We start from the raw sequence: 25,481 nt of genomic DNA, 5'->3' as shown, positions 1-25,481 counted from the left end.
CAGAGAGTTGGGTGGGTTTTAGGTCTCTCCCTCATCTTCAGGAACAAGGGGGCACTGTAAACTGTTCTTTCTAAAGAATGAGTATGAGGGAAGGGACCCAAAAATGACATCATCCAGGAGCACACGCTGGTAAAGCATGAGAATAACAAGTCCAGCCATCCAAAGGGCCTGGGAGTGGAGGGGCTTGGGAAAGTGTTTGCCCAGGAGAGTGTTGCAACATTGTTGCAGAGAGCTTTTGACCCGGGGTTTTTGCCAGGGGCACAACCATGCTGATTCTCTGCACCCTGGTCTGACACATCACCTGAGCTGATTAAAGGATGATTCTGGCCTCCTTCCTGGAGCTGGAAAATTGTTAGTTTCTGGGACGTCTGGGAAGACATACTGAAACTATGATACAAGCAAAAGAGGCTTCCAGTCCAGGGAAACAATGAATCGAAGTCCTGATTTCCAGGACGTTCTGATTTCATATATTCTGCCCTACAAGTTCTCAGGCACCTGTTAGACTGGGCGCTCCAGTTTTGGGTTTGGAAAATATGTTCTATCTCTCACAAGTAACAGAAAAGGCGAGGAGGCTGTTCATTGCTTTCAGTGTCTTAGTTTGAGGTTGGAGGAGGGAGCAAGAGGTTGGGCCAGTGATGGCCCCAGTCCTAGGTTTTAATCTCAGATAAATGATCTACTCCGCCCAGATCCGCGCTCAGGTGAGCCTGTAAGAAGACTCGCGTTGGGACTGGCGTCCTTCTGGCCTCACTAGTTTACCCCTTCCTCCAATCTATGTCCTACGTCGGGCAGCCTGATTGTGTAGCGTGGTCGTGTAGTCTGGCTCTAGTAAATTCCATGGGGAGGGTTCCAGGAGCGGAGAGGCGCCACGTGTGAAAGGAAAGCACACGTAGCTTTCAAAAGCAGGTCTAGCGCACTGGTTTTGGTGTGGCGGCTTACAAGTGCCTGGGATAAGAACGTCAGTTGCTCCCAGGGGAGGGAGGAAGGGGACGCCAGGTCCTGCGAGAAGTGCTGGGCCAACAACCCCCTCCCTCAGCTACCCAACGGGGCGGCTGGCCGGCCCAGCCCCTGAAGCGATCAGGCCACAGCCCCCAGCCTCGTAGGTTCTTCTCCTAGAGCCGCCCGGCCCATCTCCCCATCCTAGGCCCCGCCCACGACCCCGCCCACTTTCAGAACTACAAGTCCCATCAGCCCCGAGTCAGGCCTGAGGGCGGGGTCACCGCAGCAGCGAATGGGGAGGAGTCTAGAGCTCAGGCTAGGGAACGCGTGTACCCAATCGCTGGGCTGCTTGGCCTGTGAGCTGATGGGGGGCGGGGAGGAGCCCGCTTGGGCCGGGACAAAAGCCGGATCCCGGGCAGCTGCAGGCGGCTGGAGCGATCCGGGGAATTGGGGTGAGCTGGTTCTTACGGACAGAGAGCCGCGCTCGGGCTTTCTCGAAGAGGTGAGTACCGCAATCGTAGGCGCGGGTGCGACCCCCCAGTCCCCACTAAGCTTCCTGCTTCCCTCCCCCAACCCGGAACCACCTCCGGGCTCGCTGGCTGAGCGATCCCGCGCGCTCCCTGCACCTGCTCGGAAGTTTTGTGCGGGTCTCCGCTTTGTAGCAGTCTTCGCTCCAGCCGCGGGCCGCGACTCTACACCCTCCCAATCCTTGTCTAGTTCCTGAGAGTTTGCACATTGCTTGCCACCGACCTTGCTTCTCCTCCCTCCTCCGGATTGCCTTTGCGCGTCCTGCTTCTCAGCTCCACCCAGGGCCAGCTCTCGAGTCTCCTCGGGCTTTTTTGGGACACTTTTTTTTTGGCCCCATTCGGGTTCCCCACCGGATGTCGGGGCGGGTAGTAGAGATGGCGGTGGCTACTCTCCCCACGCCGGCCGCTCAAGCAGGCCCGTCCTGTTAGTTCTGTGGTGAATCCCTTAAGCTCTGTGTCGAAGTGGAGTGAGCGGGCCTTTGGCCACGCGGGGCCGTGCTGCTTCGATGTGCCTGAGGCCTTGCTACGAGGACTTGACTCCGGAGCGGTGGCGCTGGATGAGCTCTCCCTGCTAAGGAGCTCCCTACCGGTGTAGCCCCCAAACAACAGATGGTCAGAGTGCTCAGGAGTCTGGACGAGACAAGCTCCTAGGGTGTGTGTAATGTGTGCGTGCGCGCACGCGTGTGCAAAAGATGCTACCTCTCCCTCCTGTCAGGCCTGGCAGAGGTCCGGTTCCCAAAGCCTGCTGCTGCTCTTTCTAGTCTTGAAGTTCTGTCATGGGGGATCCCTCTGACATAATTTTGGAAAGGACAGCATAAGGCACTTTAGTCTGCCAGCCCACCCTGTCTGTCCTCGATTTAACTTTGCTCAGTATTTCGGGTGTCTTTAGTATTGAGAGATAACTTCCCAGGAAGAATCATTTCCACCTCTTAGAAAGCTGCTTAAACATCCCCTGGGGACTAAGGGGGCGGTCAAAGGAGGCCTTGAAGACAGAGTAAATGCTGTTTTTAAATCTCCATTTAGACACTGTCTGCTGCAGCAGGGAAGAGAATTGTGCCCCGTTCCGCGTTCCTTTTCCCTCCTTAGCCCTTAAAGTAAGAGTGTTTTGTCAACCCTAAGAAACACCCTCAGAGGGTTCCAGAGGAGCCTTCTTAAAAAGCAGGCTTCATTCATTCACCCTTTCCTCTGGGTTGCTCCTCCGGCCTCTGTGAGTGAATTCAGTCCTGGGTCACTCACCGTAGAAAATAGCCCATTCAATTTAAAAGCTCCCTTTCTTGGAGAGACAGAGACATACAAAGACAGAGAGAATGTGTCTGTGTTCATATATGTGCCTATAAAGGTGCATGTGCGTGTGGACTCTTAGGCATGGTTTCCCATGAGGAGTTCCCAGGTAATTGTTACCAGTTACCAGTTTGTTGGGGGAGGGGGTGCTCAGCTCTGCTGTGAAACCATCCATCACAAATTTGACAGCATGGTCAGCGGCTGAGAACGGCTTTGGGGTGTGTGTGAGCATCTCCAATCCCAGATTTGGATGTACTTTGTCTCACTGATCTTAACAACAGAGGTTTTCATGTGTTTGAGTACGTGCAGACTTCCCTCAGGTTTTCCAGGCTTTTTAGATTCTGAAGGAATTACAAGACCTCCAAGATCCATTGCTCTAGAGAGCATTGAATCGATGATTGAAGTTTTGATTGATCTCTACTGAGGCCTCTCTGGAAGTATGAGCTACACTGCTAAGAAGCCAGGCCCTTCCTCCAGTTAGTCTATGAGTCCTTTGTCTCAGCATTCCCGGCTAAGCCACAGTGCTCTGGTGGCACATCTTGTTTTGGTAAACTGGCAGATCGGTCCCGTATCATCTCCCTGTTATTTTGTCTCCTGACTGGAGACTCCCTCCACACCAATCCTGTGCCATCTCGTGGAGACGGACTCAAGATCTGATACTTAAAGAATGTTGTGATTTCCTTCAGTTGCCTAAGGTTGTGCTTTTTGCTTCATCCTTTAGTTGGGTCTTGGGTCTCTGGTCTCATTTGGGAGGTACTACATTCTGGGGACTGTTATCAGTCTTCTGTACCCTGGCCTATGAGGAAACTTGGCTGAGGGGCTTCCTTTCTCCTGTAGTGTGTGATCCTGTTTGTTGAAGGTGTATGAATGGCTGGAAGTGGTCAGTGTCGCCCCCTCCTCTTTCTGATTAAGGTGCCCTGGGCTGTATTCTGTTTGGGAGGTGGGTAGGGGTGGGTGTGCCCATCCGATTTCAGGACCAGTTTTTCTGGTCTGAGTCAAGAAGGTTGGGCAATGGAACTGGAGTGGGTGGGGGTGGAGGACTCTGGGGCAGTGGGGCTGGTTGGGGCGTCTCCTTTAAAAACAAATGAAGATGGGGTTACAAGCCATCCCAGGAGAAGCCCCTTTCCAGCTACCCACTTTGAGCAAGGTCCCAAGCTGAGTGTGCCCATTGTGGTGAGTTGGAGACAGGGAAGCAGCCCAGCCAGGACTAGCATCTGAAGGTTCTCCAGCGTAGCCTGTTGGCAAGGGAGTTCAATGTGGCCCTGTGACACTTGCTTTCCCTGGATTAGGAGAGAACACTAACCTTCCTGGATGTGTCAACCGGCTATCTCTTTAACAGCCCCTTCCTATGTGTACTTGACTTTTTTTCTTGAGCAGATTCATCGGCTTCCATTTTGGCCCTTTGGGAGAGGCAGAGGCAACTTATCTTGATCTAGTCAGGCACTTGTCATAACTGCATTTCCTTTCTCCATCTCTTCTCAGTGTTCTCCACAAGCTGCTCTGGGGGAGAGTGGATGTATCTGGCAAGGTAGTGGGCAGGAAAGATGAGAGAATTCTTCTTATAGACTCTTCTGAGTTGAAGGGGGCCAGTCTTGGGAGAAATGGTCTTTCTGTTAGTTTGTAGTAGCAGTTTCCTAGAGACTCAGTAAGAGTGTTAGGACCCAAGTCCTATCTGGTGAGTCGGGCTTCTTGGGCAAGTTCATTCTGTCCCTCTGAATTTTTTGATTTTTGGTCAAAGAGATGGGGTTATGAACCTTAGTGGACTTGATGTGCTCACATGAGATTTAGTTATTTCTTGCAGTGCTGGGGAGCAGACCCAGGGCCTTGTGCGTGCTGAGCTAGCACTCTGCCAATGAGCTCTGCTTGCAGCTCCTAAGATGAGTTTCTCTACACATTACCAAAGATGGCTTCTGCCTTCTCCCCAGTTTTGGCTCAGCTAAGGAGTGACTAGTACAGGGTGGTCCCCAGAGAGACCTCTGTTTTGCTTAGAGGGTTTTGCTCCAAGCTGACAGCTAAGATGACTCAGTGGGTTAGATGAGATGATCTGTAGGTCATAGTTCCCGGCTCTGTGACTGCTATGTGCTTGGAGGTGGGAGTCTAGTGTCCTAGTAGAAATGAGCTTTGAGGTAACTCTTTCCTCCCACCCCACCAGGCCCTGCACTCTATTACGGGACAGGGGACATATGTGAGTCAGGCTGGGAGGGGCATGAAACCTGGCGAGAAAACAAGGCCAGCAGTGTTCTCCTTCACAGGACATAGGACATAAAGAATAGTTCAGTGTGTCTGGGCCCACCTTAGAGAACAGTATTCACATTTGGATCTGACTCTTGGGAGTTCCTAGCCTCCCCTTTGATCTACCTTTTGCTCTGGACTGAAGGTGGTTGTGGCCAGCTAGTTTGCCCAGAGGGAATAGAGACAAGGTTAAGGTCAAGCCAAGTTCGAGAGGAATTGTACTTTTTTTGTTGTTGTTGGTTGTTCTCCCTTCCCCTTTCCCTCCTCCCCTCTCTCTTTGCTGCCCTTCCTCCCTCCTTCCCCACTCCCTCCCTCTCTTTCTTTCTCTTTTTGAGACCAGATCTCATATGTCCCAGGCTGGCCTTGACTTTGTGATCCTTCTCCCTCTACCTCCCAGGTGAGGGGAATTATGGGAAGACAGACATTACTATATCTGGTGCCACCTTCATAATTTTTATAATTTCTCCACCTCTAGGTCTAAATCTGTGCTACTAACTACGATGACAAGGCTGCTTTGGTGACACCTTTCATCCCCTCCGGCCAGGGTGGCCCTTTTTCTTCTTTTGAGCAAAGCCAAGATGTAGTCTTATTGTTTTGGGGTAGCTGGGAGTAGATCCAACCTGTTGGGGAAGGTAGTGCTTTGACCTTCCTTCCCAAACTGACCAATCAGTTCCCCTTTCTCTTCCAGGTAAACCAGGGCCCTCTGCAGCTATGTCAGCCAAGGCAATTTCAGAGCAGACCGGCAAAGAACTTCTTTACAAGTACATTTGTACCACCTCAGCCATCCAGAACCGGTTCAAGTATGCCCGGGTTACTCCTGATACAGACTGGGCCCATTTGCTGCAGGACCACCCCTGGCTGCTCAGCCAGGTAAGCTCTGCCTGCACCCTGAGCCCTTCTTTCCAGCTCCAGCTCTGAGGAGGAGGACAGCATTTGATTTGTTGGAGGTGTCCCAAGGAGTTCCATGATTGCAGATGTGCCTCCGTGTCTGCAGCTGGCTGAGCAGGGTCCTGAGTTTGCTCTGGGTCCTTCATATGGAACCAGACAGACTGGTATCCAAATCACACCTCTCCATTATGAACCGTGTTGCCTGGGGCAAACCATTTCACTTCTCTTGAGTTAGGTGCCCCATCTGTCAAATAGGGATAACACTTTATGGGCTATAAGGATTAGCAGCAACATTCAGGAAGCATTTAGTGTGCTGTCCAGCCATTGGTAGAAGCTCAGTCAAAAAAAAAAAAAAAAAAAAAAAAAAAATTAGATATGTCTTTTATCCCAACACTTGGGAGGCAGAGGTAGCCTGGTCTACAAAGTGTCCAGGGATATTACACAGAAAAACCTTGTCTTATAAGGTTTCTTCCCCCCAAAAAGGCTTTTACTTCTCTTCCCCAAAGTGGAACATCTCAGGACATTTAAGAAGTGGGACCTTAAAGGCTAGAGAGATGGCTCAATGGGTATGATTAAGTAATCTTCTTGTAGCGGACCTGGGCTTGGCTCTAGCTTCAAAACCATCTGTAATTCTGGCTCCAGGTGATCTGATGTTCTCTCTTGCATACATGTGGGCAAAGCACACCTACACATACAAATGAATAAATAAAGAAGTGGGGTCTTGTACTTTGTGAAAATGGCTGATGTCTAAGCGTGGAGACCAGCCTGGAGTAGATGCTCTTACGATCCCTCCATAGCATCTTTGGGGTGGCTTTGGGAAGCCCTTAGACTTCTTTGGCAGGCCTAGAGAAGGCCTTACAGTGTTTTGTTTTTTCCTTTCTGAGGCAGCTGGGATGGTAGTGAGTTCCTGGCTGTCTCCTGGTGGTCAAAAGATTTGGCTGGGATAGTGGAGGAAAGTTCTCGGCAGGAAGGTGGCTCTAGTGGATAAGTGTGAGCTAGATCCAGAAGCAGGGTGATTAAAGCTATACAACATCACTCCCTACATTCCCTTTTCCCAACCCTTTCATTCCAGAGCTTGGTTGTCAAGCCAGACCAGCTGATCAAACGTCGAGGAAAGCTTGGCCTAGTCGGGGTCAACCTCTCTCTGGATGGAGTCAAATCCTGGCTAAAACCTCGATTGGGACACGAGGCCACCGTGAGTCTTGGTGTAGTGGGGTCGGGGGGAGTAACAAACAACATGGTGACCTCCAGACCAACCACCCTATGGCTCATAACCTAGCCAGTCACATAGCAACAAAGAAAGATGGAGTGTGGATTGCACCGGCTGCAGCCCAGTCTTGCTGGTCATTCCCAGCTCCCTCCTCAGGAGATCAACCCTTTGATCCTGCTTTAGATAAGATGCACTACAGTCGTAACCCCAGAACAATTAGTAAGCTAGAAGCCGTGACCACCCACATGGAGATAGGACTTGTACTTATTCCGAGAACTGCCTGCTCTCCAGTTTCCAAATACAGCTGTGCAAGTTTGGATGACATCCTTACCAGGAGGGTGGAGTAAACCAAGACGAAAACGGGAGCTTCGTAATGATTAGGCAAGAAAGATAACATTGGTTGGAGAGTCATAGATGGAGACAGTTATTAATGCTGAAAACAAAATTCAGTTCTCGAAGCTCAGTGATCACTCTCAGCTGTGAGGATGAGAGAGCTAAGATGAACCCTGGCTTAGGAAGGCCAGGCTATGCTCTGTGGAAGAACTTCCTTCTCATTCTTCAAGGGAGGTGGAAGAGAAGTGGGGCCGGTTTGAGGCTTAACCTAGCTTAGGAAGGATGTGTTTCTATCTGCTTGGCACAGAATTCTGCAGATACCGGTGTTTGTCTGGGATAGGCATGGTCAAAGATGAACTGTTTTTTTCTCCCTATGGCTGCCCTGGGAGGTGGCAGTAGCTACTTTCCTCCATGTTGGGCTTCCTCAAAGCAGCTCCTACTGTTTGTTTCCTTGTCTCCAGTCCTTGTGGGTAAAGAAGATGTTTCAAGTCCAGGGATGGAGAGAACTGACCTTTGGGTTCCCAGGCCCCTGCGGAGAGGGTGGTGGGGCTGGGTACTGAACGGTGTCCCCAGGGAGCACATCATGCTCTCCTCGCTGCAAACTGATGGGAGGGAGATGTCATGGACATCTGAGCTTGGCAGCAGTGTCAGACCTGGCTGGAGCGGCTCATTACCTCTGATGGATCACTGTCTGGTCCCTGACTCAGCAATGACGCACGGCAGGCGGGGGGGCTGGGAATGAGGCCTGTCTCGCCTTTGCTGCCGCCAGGGACCCACTCAAGCTGATTAGCTCTGCAGGCCTGTTGTCTTCAGCCAGGAAACACAGGAGGAAAATTTTTACCTAATCAGCCTTCGGAGCTCCTCTTCCCTACCCCTCAGGCCTAGACTCATGTCCTCAGGCTGAGTCACGATGTCTACCTCAGGGCAAAGTAGTATACTGTCACCATCCTACCCAAGTTCCCATCTCCCTGCTAGACTGCCTGGGCCAGTGAGATTGGTCAGTGGGCAAGGTGCTTGTCACCAGGCCTGATGGTCCACAGGGTGGAGGGAGAGACTCATCTTGACCTACCTCAGATCCCCTTGCCTTGACGTGGCAGTGCACACGTTCCCATCCTCCTCCCCAAACATAAGTAAAAATACTCATGTAAAGAGAGGCTCTCCTGAGAACTCCGTAAGTTCATCTGTGACCCCACTGTCCTGCCTTGTGGAAATGTCACTTTGCCAGATGTCGTGGTAGTGCTTGGGCCTTGCCTTCATGAAGAATGTACCACGAATCTCAGCGGCATCACCCTCAATTTCTCCTTAGGTCGGCAAGGCCAAAGGCTTCCTCAAGAACTTTCTGATCGAACCCTTCGTCCCCCACAGTCAGGTATGTGAGGCAGTGCCAAGTTGGATCTTCTTCCTCCTTCAGCTTTGTGATTGTCCTCCAGAAATGTTGGAAGGGGAGATTAAGGTGCCAAGGGGAGAAGCCAAGGGCACCAGGGTCTCTAAAGCTTCAGCAGAGGCCTGGAGGAAATTATGAGCAAGGAGTCCAGAGATGAAGGAAAGGCTTAGTTTGCAGCAGAACAGCTAAAGCAGATAAGAGAGGAGCCTCCTGCTGTTGGGATGAGGACTTGAAGGCAGGATCCCTTCCCAGGATGGGACCACACAGACCCAGCTTAGGAGGTTGAGGTCTTTGCTTGTCTAGCAGAAGAAGGTAGTGCACAGATCTCCTTGGGGTGAATACTTTGTGTTAGGGTTTAGAAATGACACTGCAGGGCTTGGGTTCCACTCCTGGGTGAGGCCAGTTGACCACCCTTACCAGCTGCATGCGGTCTTTGCCAGGCGGAGGAGTTCTACGTGTGCATCTATGCTACCCGGGAAGGAGACTACGTCCTGTTCCACCACGAAGGGGGTGTGGATGTGGGCGACGTGGACGCCAAAGCCCAGAAGCTGCTTGTGGGTGTGGACGAGAAGCTGAATGCCGAGGACATTAAGAGACACCTGTTGGTCCATGCCCCTGAAGACAAGAAAGAGTTGAGTTCCGAGAGGGACAGTGTGGGCACAACTGGGGACAAGAAGTCCAGTGTGACACAGGAGACCAGTGTACTGGGCTCTGGGTACAAGAGAGAGAAAGCAGAGTGGAGCATCTGCTGGGAATAGCTTTGTCCTGAGGAAGGGAGCCACATGTGTGGGGAGGCTGCTGGCTTGTAATCAGTCTGCAGTATGCCAGCCTCATCCCTCACCTCCTTGCCCCCTGTCTGTCTAGTGCCTCCTCTGGCTCTGAGCTTGACAGCTTCTTTCCGCCTCAGTGTTTGAAGAGTGACAGCCAGGTAGCAGGGTTGGCAGAGGACAGTGGGGGCCAAAGGGTTAGGAATGGAGAAGTGGGGCTGGGCTGTCAGCAGCAGTGAGCTCACTATAGGCGAGGGGGTGGGAATGGGAACTGGCTTCCCAGTCCTGCAGGGACGGGTTAACCGGCCTTCTTTCCCTCTCCCTTCTAGAATCCTGGCCAGCTTCATCTCTGGTCTGTTCAATTTCTACGAGGATCTGTACTTCACTTACCTTGAGATCAACCCCCTTGGTAACGAGCTTTGTTTGCTGGGATGGGATGGGGATGGGTCCCCAAGCCTACAGTAACAGAATGACTGAGCTCTGGTGTCAGAACAAACTCTTGTGGGTACCCCGGGTGTCCCCATAGAATGTGATTTCTTTCTTTGGCCTCCATTTGTCCTGGCTTTCGTCTGTGTCTATTCTGTTGTCTTTGTCTACCGGTTAGGCTTCCCAGGCTCTGGTCTGATCCTCCTGGTACCTGGAGGCCTCTCTCCGGTACTGGTTAATCATTTACTATCCCTAACACCAAGAGCTAGCTGTAGGCTCTCAGGCTGTGAAGGAGGCAGATGGTCTGGCAGAATCTGGCTAGGCCTCTCAGGGCAAAGTCCAAGAAGAGGGGAATGACCAAATTTCAGCTGAGAATGTGGTTCTTCTAATGGGCCAGATGGCTATGTGCTAACTTAATTAGCTAAATGGCCTAGGGAGAAATATGGATGCTCAGAGAGGAATTGCAAATGAATGTGCTGGCCCGGGGCCCAGAGCACTCTGGGGTACCTTGCACCAAACACCGAGACTTCCTTAGCTAGACCACAGAAGCCTAGATGTACACACCTAGGGCTTCTGACAGTAGAGGTTCATGAGTGGGTGTGTGATGCTGTGGTGCTACTTGGGTTTGAACCCAAAACCTAGACCGACAGGGTTTTTTGTTGTTGCTTTGGGTTTTGTTATTGTTTTGAGGTAGGGTAAAGTTTAGTCCACACTAGCTGTAAACCCACTATATTAGCTAAGGACGACCTTGAATTTCTGTCCTTCTGGTTCTCTTGTGCTTCCATACCCACTTCAATGGTTATTATTTATTTAAATTAATTTTAAATGTTTAAAAATTGAATCTATGGCCTCTTCCATGTACCACTAACTCCAGAAAATGGGTAGTTCTGTTTGTTTTTGTTTTGAATGTCAGGGCTATGGGTAGGCCCCTGCTTGAGCATTTAAAGCAGGGAGAATGGCATTTTTTGAAGATGTCCAAAACTTACTGTTACAACAGGTCTTGTTTGACCTGTCTCAGAAGGTCAGTGAGTGGGGAATGTTCTGAGAGGATTTTCCTTGTGCTGGGGTCGTATCGTGGTTATTTGGTGTGTGTGAGAGAGCACCTGTGGAGTCTGGAGGAATGGTTGGGAGGCTGATGGTTGTCTCACCTTAGAGTTGGTATCTGACTCTATTTTGACTTTTCTCCTAGTGGTGACCAAAGATGGCGTCTACATCCTTGACTTGGCGGCCAAGGTGGATGCCACAGCTGACTACATCTGCAAAGTCAAGTGGGGTGATATAGAGTTTCCTCCCCCCTTTGGGCGGGAGGCATACCCAGAGGTAAGGCAGGTTTGGGAAGGAGAGGGAGGGCGATGGGGCCCTAGGAGACAGTGACTAATCCTAGAAGATCATTTGGTCCCCTTCTTGGCTCTGTATTTGGCAGGAAAGGAAAGACAGAGAACCATTTAATTTTCTTAAAACCCCAGAGAGGTTGGGGGTCGGGGTGGAAATCAGCCAAGTCTCTGAATCCTGGCCAGAAAGCCTTTTAGACAAAGCTCTCCGCCAGCCTCCCCGGGCTTCTGTCTTGATTGGCTGCCCTTGATCATTCCAAGTGGCTCTTCCCGACCCTGGTGGGAAGGTTCTTCTCTTGGCCACTGGCTGAGAATTTTAATTGCTGCTTCCTACCCCAGCCTCTGAGAGGTCCTCCGAGTAGGATCAGGTCTGCTGTGAGATCATCTAGCCAGGCTGGGGAGAGGGCAAGGATGTGGGGTGAGCTAAGGGTAGGAGCTGCTGTGGAGAGTGTGAGGGAAGCGTAGGACCTAGTGAGATCTCGATCTGGACAAAAGACCAAGGACTTGATGTCAGGAGATGGAGTGAGAAATTTGTTTCCAGGATCTGGGCGGTTTTGGTTCTTTATGAAGGTCCTATCACATTCTGTTCTGGGCCTGGGGTGGGCACAGCCCACCATAGTGATCCAATAACCTTTAAAGTTGCTTTCAGATAGAGAGCCGTGGTCTTGGGGTTTGGGACCTTGTGAACAGGGTGCTTAAAAGGCCACCTGTGGTTCTCTGGTCCCCAGGAAGCCTACATTGCAGACCTGGATGCCAAAAGTGGGGCAAGCTTGAAGCTGACCTTGCTGAACCCCAAGGGGCGGATCTGGACCATGGTTGCTGGGGGTGGCGCCTCCGTCGTGTACAGGTGACAAGAAGGAGGGGCTCAGGTGGTTACCAGCCAGGTTCATCCACTCAGTTTCATATGTGAATTGCCTGGCGTCTCTAGTTTTTCCCCTGTCTGTGGTCCAGGGGTGTACTGGACAGATGAAAACAGCAACATCCTTGAGGGCTTCAGATGGCTGTAGGGCCAGGGCCAGTATCTTCTGTAACCTTCTGTACTTAAAAGTGAGCTCTCTGTATGGTTTTAGTTCTTGTAATTGATGATGTGTGTTTCATAGAAATGTAACAAACTCAAAAGTACACTAGAAAGTAAAACTACTCACCCATCTCTCAGAAGGTCAGAGAACACCTTACTCGGTCCTCCTCTGGCATTTTAAGGTTTATCTATTTACTATATATAAGTACACTGTCGCTGTCTTCAGACACACCAGAAGAGGGCATCAGATCTCATTACAGATGGTTGTGATCTACCATGTGGTTGCTGGGAATTGAACTCAGGACTTCTTGAAGAGCAGTCAGTGCTCCTATCCACTGAGCCAGCTTTCTAGCCCCTCCCCTGGCATTTTAATATCTAGATAAGCATTTGCACTTTTTCAGTGTATAGAAATTTTGGGATTGTGTTTTATGCCCTTTCAAACAACTGGCAGTTTTTTCTCCGAAACAATGGTAGACATGTGATCTGCCACAGCCCTCCTGCTATTCTGGCTGCAGCAGCTTGCTCCTTGGGGACTCTTGTGACATACTAGTTCTTGTATCTTCTTATGTCTTTGGGCTGTGTCAGGCAGCCACTCATTGTTCATTTTACCCACACTGTCTGGTCAGGACCTTGGTCCCTGAGGCTGGCAAATTGCTCTGCCTGGGAGAGTCTCGCGGCACATCTGCCTTCAAGAGAGGCTCGAGTAGGGTTTGAAGGTTATAGGTCTGGGAGGCCAGTTCTGCAGGCTGACTTCCATGCTTGAGGGCATGATGGGTAACTCTGTCCAGGGCTGATGCTCTTCTGGCCTGACCAAGCACTGAGTTCTGTGTCTCTCTGGCAGTGATACCATCTGTGACCTTGGAGGTGTCAATGAACTGGCGAATTATGGGGAATACTCCGGTGCCCCCAGTGAACAACAGACCTATGACTATGCCAAGACCATCCTCTCACTTATGACTCGAGAGAAGCACCCAGATGGTGAGGCACAGGCATGAATGCATGGGATGTACACACACACCTTCTGGGGGGGGGGGAGCACAGTGCACAGAAGATTCGTGCTAGAAATCACGAGGCCATGGTTCTTTGTAATGTAGGACTAGGCACTAAATTTCAGAATCTTTTTTTCTTTCCCAGTGCTAGTGGACACTGGCAACACCATTCAGGGGCTTACCCTGGGCAAGGGGAACATATGAAATCCACCTCCTGTATGAATAGGGAGTGGGAAGGGGAAAAGGCTGCTGTAATAAATGGAAACTTGGAGCTTAATGATTCTAGGGCTATATATCCTAGTTCCCTTTGAGAGAGAGAAAGAAAAAGTGAGATTCCTACCAGTAGTACCGAGCTGGGCTTCTGGGTACCAGCCAGAAGGTATGGAGTACAGGTTTGAGTGACGGCTGCTGGGTAGTTGTACACTTGAGCAAGCTGAGTGGGTATCTGGGGAGATCATCCTGCTCAATCCCTGAGCCAGAACATCCTTAGTTGGGGCCGAGCTCAAGTCATTTATATCTCTAACGTTGGCTTTGTTTTTTCACTTCCAATCCAGGCAAGATTCTTATCATTGGAGGCAGTATTGCAAACTTCACCAATGTGGCCGCCACCTTCAAGGTAACTGGCCGAGAGCAGTGGGAAAATGGGCTTGGGGATAGCAGAGGTCAGCCTGAGGCAAGTTTCTAAGCATTGCCTTGACCTGGTTAAGGGCTTGTGAGCTAAGGGCTGTCTGCCTTCCTGTTTTAGAGATTGAATCCTGTCCCAGGGTCCTTGTGGAGGAAGCAGAAGACAGTAGCTTCCTGTCTGAAGCTGTGTGTCTCTGCAGTTAGCATTCCCTAAAACTTAATTCTCCCATCCGAAGCAGAGGGAGACATTGAAAGCTTGCCCTCTCATCTCAGAAATGGTTCTCAGAGATTGGACGTGATTGTTCTTATTCTCAGCACTGATTTGCTGTGATGAGGACAGCTTCTGGTGATCTCAGCCAGCCAGACGCCTCTAAGCCTGTGTCCTTGTGCATGGCCATGAGATGGGACCTTGTGACACCCTTTGAAAAAAACCTCAGTCCACATAGATGACAAAGCTACCATTGCCTTGGATTTCACCTCTTCAGGCTATCCTTTCAGAAGGCTGTTTATTATTCCATGTTGTGGCGCCCACTGAGGCTTTAAGGAAACACGCCCCATGCGGTCATCCCATCTGTGTCTTCAGGATAATAGTGTCCACTTTGAAAGTCTGAGCTCTCAAGAAGTGCACGACCATGGTTCATTAGGTCTGCCTACAAGATCTCCCTAATTGAGCCTGATTCGTCGGATCGAGCTTACCTCGATAACTTTAACTTGGGAGTGTCCTGCAGTACCATTGTATAACATCCTGTGACATGCTTTGGGTGGTAGAAGCTAAACTTCAAGTCCATGGTCAGCATACAGTTTAGAGACGCGCAGCTTCTTATTTCTCAGTCTGGTTGGATACCATCATAAGAGCTGTTCCCAGTGGCTTTTGACACTAAGGAAGACCGTATCTTTATAACTGAGAAGCCTTGTGTAGGGGCCCTGGCATGGAGTCCCCTACACTGATTGCACCCTTAGAGGCATGTTGGTGCAATGACTGCAGTCACGACAGACATGCAGGCACTGCTGTCAGCAGTCCAGCGTACCAGAATCTTGAGGGGTGTGGTTCTTGGCTACTGTATGGTCACACATTGGGCCTGGAGTTGTAGGTTCCCTCAGCTCGTCCACAGTCCTTGAACAGTAGGGTCTGCTGTGCTGTGTGAGGAGTGGTCCCTGTGGGCAGCTGTACGTTTGTTTATTGTGGATCTACCTCTTAATCACACGTCTCTCTTGTCCTTTTGGCTTTCTCTAGGGCATTGTGAGAGCAATTCGAGATTACCAGGGTCCTCTGAAGGAGCATGAGGTCACCATCTTTGTTCGAAGAGGTGGCCCGAACTATCAAGAGGGGTTACGAGTGATGGGAGAAGTTGGTAAGATGGGGAGCCCTCCCCCCCTTTAAAGATGGTTTTATTTTATGTATATGAATGTTTTGCCTGCATGTTTGTCTGTGTTCTGTGTGCAGTGCCTGGCACTCACAGATAACAAAGTAGGGCATAGGGTCCTCAGGAACCGGCATTAAAGAGGATTGTTAGTCACCATGTGGATGCTGGGAATTGAGCTTGGGTTTTTTGCAGGAGTATCCAAGTGCTCTTAACTGCTGAGAGATCTCCCAGCATCCTCTCCCTTCTGTCTGGAGCATCTGGAAAAGAGTCTTTGGATTCTTCCATGCTCTGTCACCCCCTGGTGGAGTGTCTTTAAATTAAGAGTGATTGGGCTCTACCTGTAATAAATACAGGCTCTATGCCTAGTAGTGTGCTGGTGTTTTAGCTTGTAAGGTCATGCTGACTACCATGGAGTAATTAAAGGGGACAGTGATTAGAAAGGGTGACATTTCAGTAATAGAGCAGGGGAGAGCAGATTAGAGATGATTTCTGTAGGGAAAGGTCATTTTCCAAGGCTCTACAGTGGACTTGTCTGGAGGATAAGGGAAAGAGGAACAGAAGAGAGGGCTGTAGACTAGGGTCAAGAGGAAGGAGATGGGCTTGTACAGGTTTGGGTCAGGCATAGCTGTGACCCAGAGTTGGCAGCTCATTGTGTGTTTGAGCAGAGGAGTAGCATACATTGACTTAGGTGTGAGAGGGTGGTTGGTGTAACTGTGGACCTTTCCACTCATATCCCAGTTCCTGAGACTTAATTACTAGCTCATAACTTAATTAACTCATTTATTCTATTCCAAGAGTGCCACATGACAGGTTACCTCTTCTGTTTCATGTGTCTGTCTTCTCAGAGTTCGAGGTAAATCTTTTTCCATGCCCAGGTTCTTCTCTCTCTGTCAGAACTCTGGCCGCCTATTTCCTGCTTAAGCTAATAGGCCAATCAGCTTTTTATTGACAGGTGACGCTCCCATACAATACACAAAAGATTTTCTCTACATTTCCCCTTTTTAGTTCAATAAAAGACTCTTTCTCTTTCAATAATAAGCTGTATGTAATAATAACAATAATGAAAATTATCAAGTATTCATAATGTCCTGTCTTGGTGAATTCAGAGTTCTGTACCTAAATCAATTTCTATTATAACCTACTTTACCAAACTAAAAACATCATTTACAACCTTAAAACATTTTTCTAAATCCTAAGCAACTTAAGCTTAACTGTAAGACTATAACTATCTAGTCTTCAACCCCATGGGCAAACTGTAATTCTAAATTTGTATCAACATACAAAATCTATGCCAATGTAAAAATACTTGTCTTGTTGATGTTCTTTGGTCTAAAAGTAGATTCAGTAATTTACTCTTTAGCTGGGTGGTGGCGCATGCCTTTAATTCTAGCACTTGGGAGGCAGAGACAAGTGGATCTTTGTGAGTTTGAGCCTAGCCTGGACTGCAGAGTTCTAGGGATGCAAGGAGATACCCTGTTTCCAAAAAAAAAAAAAACAACAAAACTACAAACCACAAATAAAAACAAATTACCTTTTAACTTATTCTTCCTGTAGCCTCCTTTTTTCTTTTCATTCCTCTTCCTCCTTTCCCCCCTAACATTCAATCGGAGAGAACGAAGAATGGAAAAAGAAAAATCTCTGAATCTAACCTCTCATATTTTGCAACCACCCCCCTTAAATGACAATAAAAATCCATCGTCCACTGAATAGACCAAAAACCATCTACTCTACCTTTTGGGAATGGGGTTGTCACTCCCTTAAAATGCAGCTGTGTTATCTGTTTCACTGACATTTAAAAATTTGAAGTCAATAAAACATTATTGAATCTATCTTTGGGAGATCTCATATCCCCTTTCTGTTCTATGAACATTTTTCTTTTTAATGTTTATTTATTTTATGTATATGACTACACTGTCACTGTCTTCGTCTGAAGACACCAGAGGAGGGCATTGGATCCCATTACAGATGGCTGTGGGCCACCATGTGGTTGCTGGGAATTGAACTCAGGTTCTCTGGAAGAGTAGTCAGTGCTCTTAACCACTGAGCCATCTCTCCAGCCCCAGCATTTTCTTTAGTCCTGTTCGATCTCTCCATAATTGCTTGACCTGTAGGATTGTAATATATATATCTATAACAAGTCTATGCTATAATGTCTAAAAAGTTGTTGTATTCTAATGGGTACATATATTGAACCATAATTAGCTTCAATCTATAAAGGCATTTCCAAGAGAGCCACTATCTCTAATAAATATACTGTTGTGCCAGGAAGCATTCGTGAACCCCAAAAGACTACCAAGGAGCTGATTCCAACGCAGTAACACTAGGATCAGTAGTATGGTGTATCATCATTTGTACATATTTTAATTCTCTAAACTCTACAAAATGAAACATCCAATCCATTGTATTACATTGCTCTAAGGTAGCAGTGAATTTGTACTCTTAATTCAACATATCGTATCTCTATGGGCTGCTATTCTAATTCCTCAAGACTGTTGTGGCCTTTTTTCAAGACACTTTCATTGTGTAGCTCTGGCTGTCCTGGAACTCACTCTGTAGACCAGGCTGGCCTTGAACTCAACAGAGATCTACCTGCCTCTGCCTTCTGAGTGCTGGGACCAAAGGCATGCGCCATCACTGCCCAGCTCCTCCTGAAGGTTCTTTATTCTGATTTAAAGAATCCTCTAACCTCTGCTCTGTGGCCTCCGGTCCAGCATTCAATATCTAGTCCTCTCCTCATCTAAGTCTGTTTCATTCTGATTTCTTAAAAAGGATATATAAAGTTGTAATTGTTGTTGGAAAAATGTTATTTGTATGCTGATATGAAACAGGCTTCGATAGGATCCAGGTGCATTGTGTTGTGGTGTTTTTCTCCATTTTTAACACAGAAAATATTTTTCTTTGACTTTCTAACTCTCATCTTAAGGATTTAACTTTCTTATTTTCAAGCTAAATATTTTTTCCTATGATTTTTTTTATACCCATTTTCTTCTCTTTTATTGTTTTCAAACCTTACAAGTTCAAAAGTTTGGGGCTTTTCAGTCCCACCTCAGTTTTGGGAGAATGTTCCTTTGCCCTCTCTGTCTGTAGTCTCCCTGGGACAACACCTGTCTATGGCAGCTTCTTATGTCTGTTATATCTGTGCTTGGTCTAGCAGTGTTTTGTGCTGGAGCCTCAGTTTCCCCTTCTGTGAAAGCCAAGCCTCCTACTCAAGGGAGGGTATGGGCTGGGAACTGAGCCTATTTGCCCCAGCTCTAGGACAGTTTTTGACTAAAAGCAGGCCTATGGCTCCAGTTCCCTCGACCTGACCTGTCTATAGGTCCCCACCTCTTTTTAAAAGGAATTTAGCCTCCCACTTGGTGTCCAGCTCTGGGAAGTACATGTTTTCTGCCTTTCCAGCCATTTTCACAGTTTTCTTGCCTGGCTTTCTGAATTTTCTCAGGCCCTTAACTTGACTAATGTGCCCTATATTGGACACCATTTGTAACTGTGGGCTTTTCCACCTGTGGCCCAGTTCCCAAAATATTGGCTCTGAGACTTAATTATGTCTTAATAAATGCCTAATGCCTAGGCCATAAGGCTGGGCTTACTCCTTGACTAGCTTGTAGCTTAATTAACCCATTTATTCTATTTTATGAGTGCCATATCCTCATGGCTGGTTACCTCTTGTTAGTTTCATGAGTGTGTCTCCTCAGAATCTCTTCTCAAGCCCGACTCTATTCCAGAGTCAACCTTCCCTCCCCCGTCAGAACTCCCACTTCCTATTTTCTGCCTAAGCTAATAGGCCCCTCAGCTTTTAGTTGACAAGTCATGCTTCCATATAGTACACAAGAGATTCTCTCTACAGATTGGCTTCTGGGTAAAGAGAAGGTGGAATGGCGGCCACCTAGGACATAGTGAAAGCATTTTAGAAAAGTAGTTCTCTTCATGTGAAGTTCCAGAAAGTGATAAATAGAAGCCATTTGTTTGTTTGTTTGGTTGGTTGGTTTTGTTTTTCTATTTTTAGATTTATTTATTTATTATATATAAGTATACTGTAGCTGTCTTCAGACACACCAGAAGAGGGCATCAGGTCTCATTACAGATGGCTGTGAGCCACCATGTGGTTGCTGGGAATTGAACTCAGGACCTCTGGAAGAGCAGTTTGTGCTCTTAACCACTGAGCCAGCTCTCCAACCCTAGAAGCCATTCTTGATATCTCACTGGAAAAGGCAAGGCCTTTCCATCCTCCCATTTTCCTAAGTTAGTATCCATGGCAAACAACCATCCCCACCCGTCCCCTGAAGTGGAACCCAGTGCTAGTTGCCATCTGTTCATCTAAAGTGAAGAACATGCCAGGCATGGCCATGCCCTCTTTTAGTTCCAGCACCTAGGAGACAGAGGCAGGTGGATCTCTGAGTTTAGGCTAGTTGCTCTACGTAGTGAGTTCCAGTCCAGCAGAGCCACATATTGAAGCTCTATCTCAAAAACCAGTGAAGGAGATGCAGAAGGCAGGGTTTTGTGGAGGGAGTGTCCCTAAGGCCGAGGACAGTGTGTCTTAGCACTTGTGTTGGGCTCAGTGATGGGGGAGCAGCCAGGTGAAGGTGCTGGCTCTGGGCAGAAGGAACAGCAAGGGCCATGCCCCGGGGGAGCCAGCTAAGGGTATTTAGAAACAGCTGAGGTGCTGGGCAGGCTGGGATCCAGGCGATCAGAAGTAAGTGCTTACGGGCTTCTGGCACCAGGGTGCCATTGGCACCACTGCTTCCTCTCCTGTCAACAGGTGATCTTTTGAAAGACTGGTTTGATGGTGAAACTTTTGGCAGATGATCTGTATTAGATGATTAGTCTTGTCCTCATAGTGCCCAGCATTGGGCAAGACTGTCAAGGACCCTCTGCCATGTCCTGTGTACTGGGCGTTTTCTCCAGATTGTGAATCCTGGGCCTTTTTCTTTTCTTGCAGGGAAGACCACTGGAATCCCCATCCATGTCTTTGGCACAGAAACTCACATGACAGCCATTGTGGGCATGGCCCTGGGCCACCGTCCCATTCCCAACCAGCCACCCACAGCAGCTCACACCGCCAACTTCCTCCTTAATGCCAGTGGGAGCACATCGGTAGGTGCCAGCTTTCCTCCCCACTGTCCTACACAGGACACAGTGTTCTCCTGGCACTGAAGGAGATAAGAGAATACTGGGAAAGTTGGTGTGTGGTTATGGCTCAGTCAAGGTAGAGTAATGGAAAGACTAAAGATTTTTAAATCAAATCCTGACTGTCCTTGCAGAAAGCAGGGCTTTAACTGGTGCCATATCTACTACCAAGAGCCTCCGTTTGCTCATCTGTAGCATTGGACAAAGTCAGTTTCCATTTTGGCATCATCGTTAGAACAATGCTTTTTGGGATGCAGTTTATAAAGAACACCATTCAGTCAAATGTAGTGCCCACCTGTACTAGGGCAGGAGGATTGCTGCGGGTTCCATTCTAGCCTGAGTTCTACATAGTGAGACTCTTGCCTTAAAACAATACTTGCTACTTTACTTCTTTGGGGCGTTTTGGACCAGTCCTCAGTCATCACCTATGACTCTCAACTCTCTTCTCTCTTTACTCAGACTCCAGCCCCCAGCAGGACAGCATCTTTTTCTGAGTCCAGAGCTGACGAAGTAGCACCTGCAAAGAAAGCCAAGCCAGCCATACCCCAAGGTAACTCCCAGAGGTTTAGCAAGTGCACAAGAAGGCCTGTGGTGTTTTCCCTGTCTCTCCCTGTCTGGGGTCTGGCTGGAAGAGGCAGCGGGGAAGCAGTTTGAGCTTGCCTATGGGAGTGGGCCTCAGCATGAGGTGGGAGTGGATCTCTTCAGGATGAGTGACTGAAGTCTTACCTGTGGGTTTTCCTGGAGCTGAAGATCCACACTGCCTGGTTCCCCTCGCCCCCTACTGTGTTCTACGCCTCCTGTTGGGGGCTGTGAACTGACCTGGGAGGCTGTGGAGGAGACCAGGATTTCAGCAGAAGCAAGAAGAGACAGTTCTCCTAGACTCCAAAATGGAAGACAGGTTCTGGGAGCAGAGACAGCAAGGCTAACTCCTAAACAGTTGTCTGTCTTCCCCCACTTGCTGGGGGCTCTGTATACACTTCTGTCTATGTGCCTTATCTACTAGCCCTTGCACCAGCTCATCTCCATCCCAGCAACGGGTTCACTCACACTGCAGCAAAGTGCACTGAGCCGAGCATGAGGGGCACTGGCTTCCCCTGGCTGATGGGGCCTTGCAGCCTCTTTCATATGATCAGCTACACTACAGCTCAAGATCAGAAGTCACTGCCCTGTAGTTCCCAGGGTGTGGGCTTTGTCCCCAGTGGAGAATAGTGGGCCCAGCGCTGAGCTGGTGCAGTCCCTGTACTATGCTGCATGGGCACAGAGGGGTCAGCATTCAGAGGATGTGACCCAGCTAGCTTGAAGGCCATGGTGGAAGTGTCACCCAGAGGACCTGGAAGGGACTTCAGTGTTTAGTGCACTTGCCTAGCGTGGTTCCATGTCTTGGCCTGCTTCTGTCCTGCCCTCTGGTGCTCTTGCCTCTTTCGTTGGCTTTACTCCTGCTGTCCACTATGACACAGTGCCAGCACCGGAAGGCTTGTCTGTGGAACTGTCTCCTGTTTCTCCCCTCTCCCACCAAAGCTTCCCACCAGCAGTTCACTCAGTTGCATTGGTCATTTTCTTTAACAGATTCAGTCCCAAGTCCAAGATCCCTGCAAGGTAGGATACCCCCACTGTGCCCCAACTCTGCGTGTGGCTTTGTTACCGGGTCCCAGTTTCTCTGTGCTTTGTTTCTTCCTTCCCTGGTGGGTGGCAGTGTTGTGTAGTACATTTCCTGTCCCCCACCTTGGTGTGGCCTCCCCCCCCTCCAGTCTTTGCTCTTTGTCCCTTACCTCCCCCAGCATAGCAGTCTCTTCACCGTGTGTCTGTCTCTGGCTCCTTACCTTGGAGGGAGGTGGAGACATGGAAGGAGCTAAAGCCAGTCCACAGCTCTGGAGACTCAGGGGTGCCAAGAGAGATGGTCCTGGGAAAGCGGGTAATGTCAGCTGAGAACAGTGGATACCGCTATAGGGAAGGGAACCACAGCTCCACCCCACAGCTCCATCTGCATCACACCATTGCTTTGCTTTCCTGCAGCAACTGCAGCTCTGCCACCTGCACCCCACAGCTCCTGATTGCAGTCCAGTGTAGGGTCTCCCAGTTTTGGTAGGAGATCAGAGAAACCCGGAAAGAGAGAAACTAGGAAGGTCAGGCAGTGTCTGTCTCTGAAACAAGTCTTTCTTCAGGGCCTGAAGGGATGTGGGCTTTGGTGTCAGAGATCACAGTTTACGGTGGACATTTTCAGTATGAGAACATGTATACCACACACACACACACACACACACACACACACACACACGCCCATTGACCAAGCAGCTAGACTACTCAGTTACCAGGATCAAAACTTATTTGGGACTTTTTTTCCCCCCAATACTGGGAATCTAACTCAGATCCTTCTTGCCTGCTGACCAAACTCTATACCCTGAGCTCCGCCTAGCGTCTCTGTGTTACTCACATTCACAGTTAGAAGGGCAAGAGAGTCTTTGTTGATGACTTTGATCCCTAGGGAGGGTAGGAATATCTTTTTTAAAAAAGGCAATGACCCTCTATCAGCTTTTTTTTTTTTCTTAAGGTTTATTTTTAATTATGTGTACTTGTGTGTCTTAGCTGGGGTGGGTAGGGTGCGATGGGGTAATGGATGTGAGTACAGGTGCCTTGGGAGACCAGAGAGAGTGTTGGGTCCCTTAGAGCCAGAGTTATAGCAGCTGTAACTGTATTTTTAGTAAGCCACCTGACATGGCTGCTAGGGATTGAAGTCAGGTCCCCTGTAAGAGCACAACTAACTATTCAGCCATCTCTCCAGCCCCTCTGCAAGCTCTGAATCCTCCCATTGTCTGCCTGCAGTGAGAGCCACTGTTTCCTAGAAGGCAAGGCCATTATTTAGATAGAGCAGGGACAAGCTCAGTCTCCAGGGAGCTCTTCTCCCCTAGGGGAAGCAGGCCGTGGCAGGCACCTTTATTTGGTCACTTAGCTGAAGAAGAGGGAGGACAGAAAGGAGACCATGTGATAAAGAGTGCTCAATAGGGCCATTAGGTTGGAAGGGGTGTGTGTGTGTGTGTGTGTGTGGTGTGGGAGGCTTCCTGCTACTGATGCCAGTGGCTCTTAAAGTCTTTGCTTTCTCTGTGCTTAAGGGGGTAAGCACTTGCACTCTGTCCCTATCTTGAAGATGGGTTTATGTGTAGCATGGCACTTGGGCTCAGTGTGAGCTCCCCCAAGAATGTCAGAGCTTCACTACGTTATGGCCTTCTTTATCACACAACTGCATTTTTCTCAAGTCATGCAATCCTGGCTCGCTAAAATCATCCATGTCAATATGGATATCTGCTTCAGTTTCCTGGGGCTAGAAAGTATGAGACTAGATTGTGTGGTGGCTCTTATTCTAAGCTTCCACGTCTTATAGGGACCCTGGCATGACAGTAAATCTAGGTATTCACAAATCAAGATCCTTCTGGCTCGAGAGGCTTCCTGCTGGCCTGCACAGAGATTTATCCAGACCTTGATCTTGGTTAGCCAGGCTTACAGTAGTACAGTACGTTAATATCAGAAGCCTCGGGTTGAGATGACTTGCTCTCAGGGAGCACAGGATGTTCCCAATGGCTGGTTTCTTCAACTAGGACCTTCAGTGAGTCAAGGGGGAAGGTACTCAAGGGCCCTTTCCCCCTGGCTAATGACTGTATTCCTGTAGCCTTTCTGTGTCTAAACAGCCTTCTCCCTGTCTTTGAGATAAGGGTCTCTCACTCTGTAGAACACTGCCTACCTCTGTCTCTCAGGTTCTGGGATTTTAAAATGTGACTCACCATGTCCAGCCTGCTCTGTTAATTAAAGTTTTTCCTGCCTTTACAAAGCCTGTCTCAAGAGTATTGTTCTGACCAGCCAAGAGCCACTTGGGAGATTAACACTGTTGGGACTATAAAGTCTTAAAAATAATGTATTAAATGTGAAGGTGGCAGCGTGAGCTTTTAATCTCAGCACTCCAGAACCAGAGGCAGGCAGACCTCTGAGTTCAAGGCCAGCCTAGTCTACAGAGTGAGTTCCAGGACACTTAGAGCTACACAAGAAAACCCTGTCTTGAAAAACCAAACATAATAAATAACGATAATGATAATAGTAATAATAATAATAATTTTTTAAAAATAATTGAGCCAAGCATACCTCTAATTCTAGCAATCAAAATGCCAAGACAGAAAGATCGTCACAGATTAAGGTATGGTGAGCTCCAGGCAATCTAGGTTACATTAAAAATTGAAAGTAAAGAAAGAAGAGCTGGTGATGTGTTATGTGTCTGCAGTACCAACAGTTGAGAAGGAGAGGCAAGATCTAAGTCTAAGGTTGTCCTTAGCTACATAGAGAGTTCAAGGCCCGCCCCGGTTATGTGAGATTCTGCTTGAAAACCAGCAGCTGGGGCTCCAGATAAGGCTCAGAGGTTAGCGACACTTGCAGGTCTTGCAGAGAACATGGGTTGGTTCCCAGCACTGACATGGGGATGGCTCACATCTGCCTGTAACTAGTTCTAGAGGATCTGATCCTGTTTTCTGGTCTCCACAGGCATTTGCACACGGTGCACTTACATGTAGTCAGAACACCTGTACACATTAAATAAAAAAGAAAAATTTGAAATATTGTTGAGTGTAGTGACATATACCATTGTTTCCAGCACTTGGGAGGCAGAGGCAGGCAGATTATCTGAGATCTGCAGTCAGCGTGGTCTGCACAGCATGGTGTTTGTCAGCCAGAGCTACACAGTGAGGCTCAGTCTCAAAAAGACAGTGAGACCAGAGAGACGGCTCAGCATAAGGGCACTGACTGGATGGTTTTCTAGAGAACCTGAGTCCAATTCCCAGAACCCACATGGCTGCTCACAACTAGCTGTTAAGTCCAGTTTCAGGGGATTCAGCATCCTCTCTGTCATCAGTGGGCACCAGACAAACGTGATGTACAGACATCCATAAGAGACAAAACACCTATACGCATAAGATAATTAATGACAAAATTTAAGCATAAGAGAATGAAGAATATTTAATTGAGTATGCAGGCCACCAGGATACATAGTTTGAATCTGTAACATACCTGA

At 48.6% G+C, this 25,481-nt stretch overlaps 1 protein-coding gene across 2 annotated transcripts in view; it reads left to right on the top strand.

Annotated features, from left to right (window-relative positions):
* Positions 1–1,346: 1,346 nt before the first annotated feature.
* Positions 1,347–25,481, top strand: part of ACLY (ATP citrate lyase) — a 44,505-nt gene continuing 20,370 nt past the window's right edge. Inside the window, exons 1-14 of one of the 2 annotated variants that reach the window (XM_080922727.1) lie at positions 1,347–1,438; positions 5,665–5,846; positions 6,937–7,059; positions 8,714–8,776; positions 9,232–9,422; positions 9,888–9,967; positions 11,174–11,304; positions 12,044–12,162; positions 13,175–13,311; positions 13,877–13,938; positions 15,181–15,298; positions 20,247–20,401; positions 20,894–20,984; positions 22,001–22,030. In XM_080922727.1, the coding sequence (XP_080778853.1) occupies positions 5,688–5,846; positions 6,937–7,059; positions 8,714–8,776; positions 9,232–9,422; positions 9,888–9,967; positions 11,174–11,304; positions 12,044–12,162; positions 13,175–13,311; positions 13,877–13,938; positions 15,181–15,298; positions 20,247–20,401; positions 20,894–20,984; positions 22,001–22,030 (1,459 nt within the window). In that variant the 5' untranslated portion in view covers positions 1,347–1,438; positions 5,665–5,687. The remainder of the gene's footprint in view (positions 1,439–5,664; positions 5,847–6,936; positions 7,060–8,713; positions 8,777–9,231; positions 9,423–9,887; positions 9,968–11,173; positions 11,305–12,043; positions 12,163–13,174; positions 13,312–13,876; positions 13,939–15,180; positions 15,299–20,246; positions 20,402–20,893; positions 20,985–22,000; positions 22,031–25,481) is intronic. The other variant, XM_080922728.1, reaches the window with a different exon arrangement.

Source organism: Micromys minutus (assembly GCF_963924665.1).
Source record: "Micromys minutus genome assembly, chromosome: 10".
Taxonomy (NCBI): domain Eukaryota; kingdom Metazoa; phylum Chordata; class Mammalia; order Rodentia; family Muridae; genus Micromys; species Micromys minutus.
This window is presented reverse-complemented; position numbering and strand designations above follow the sequence as displayed.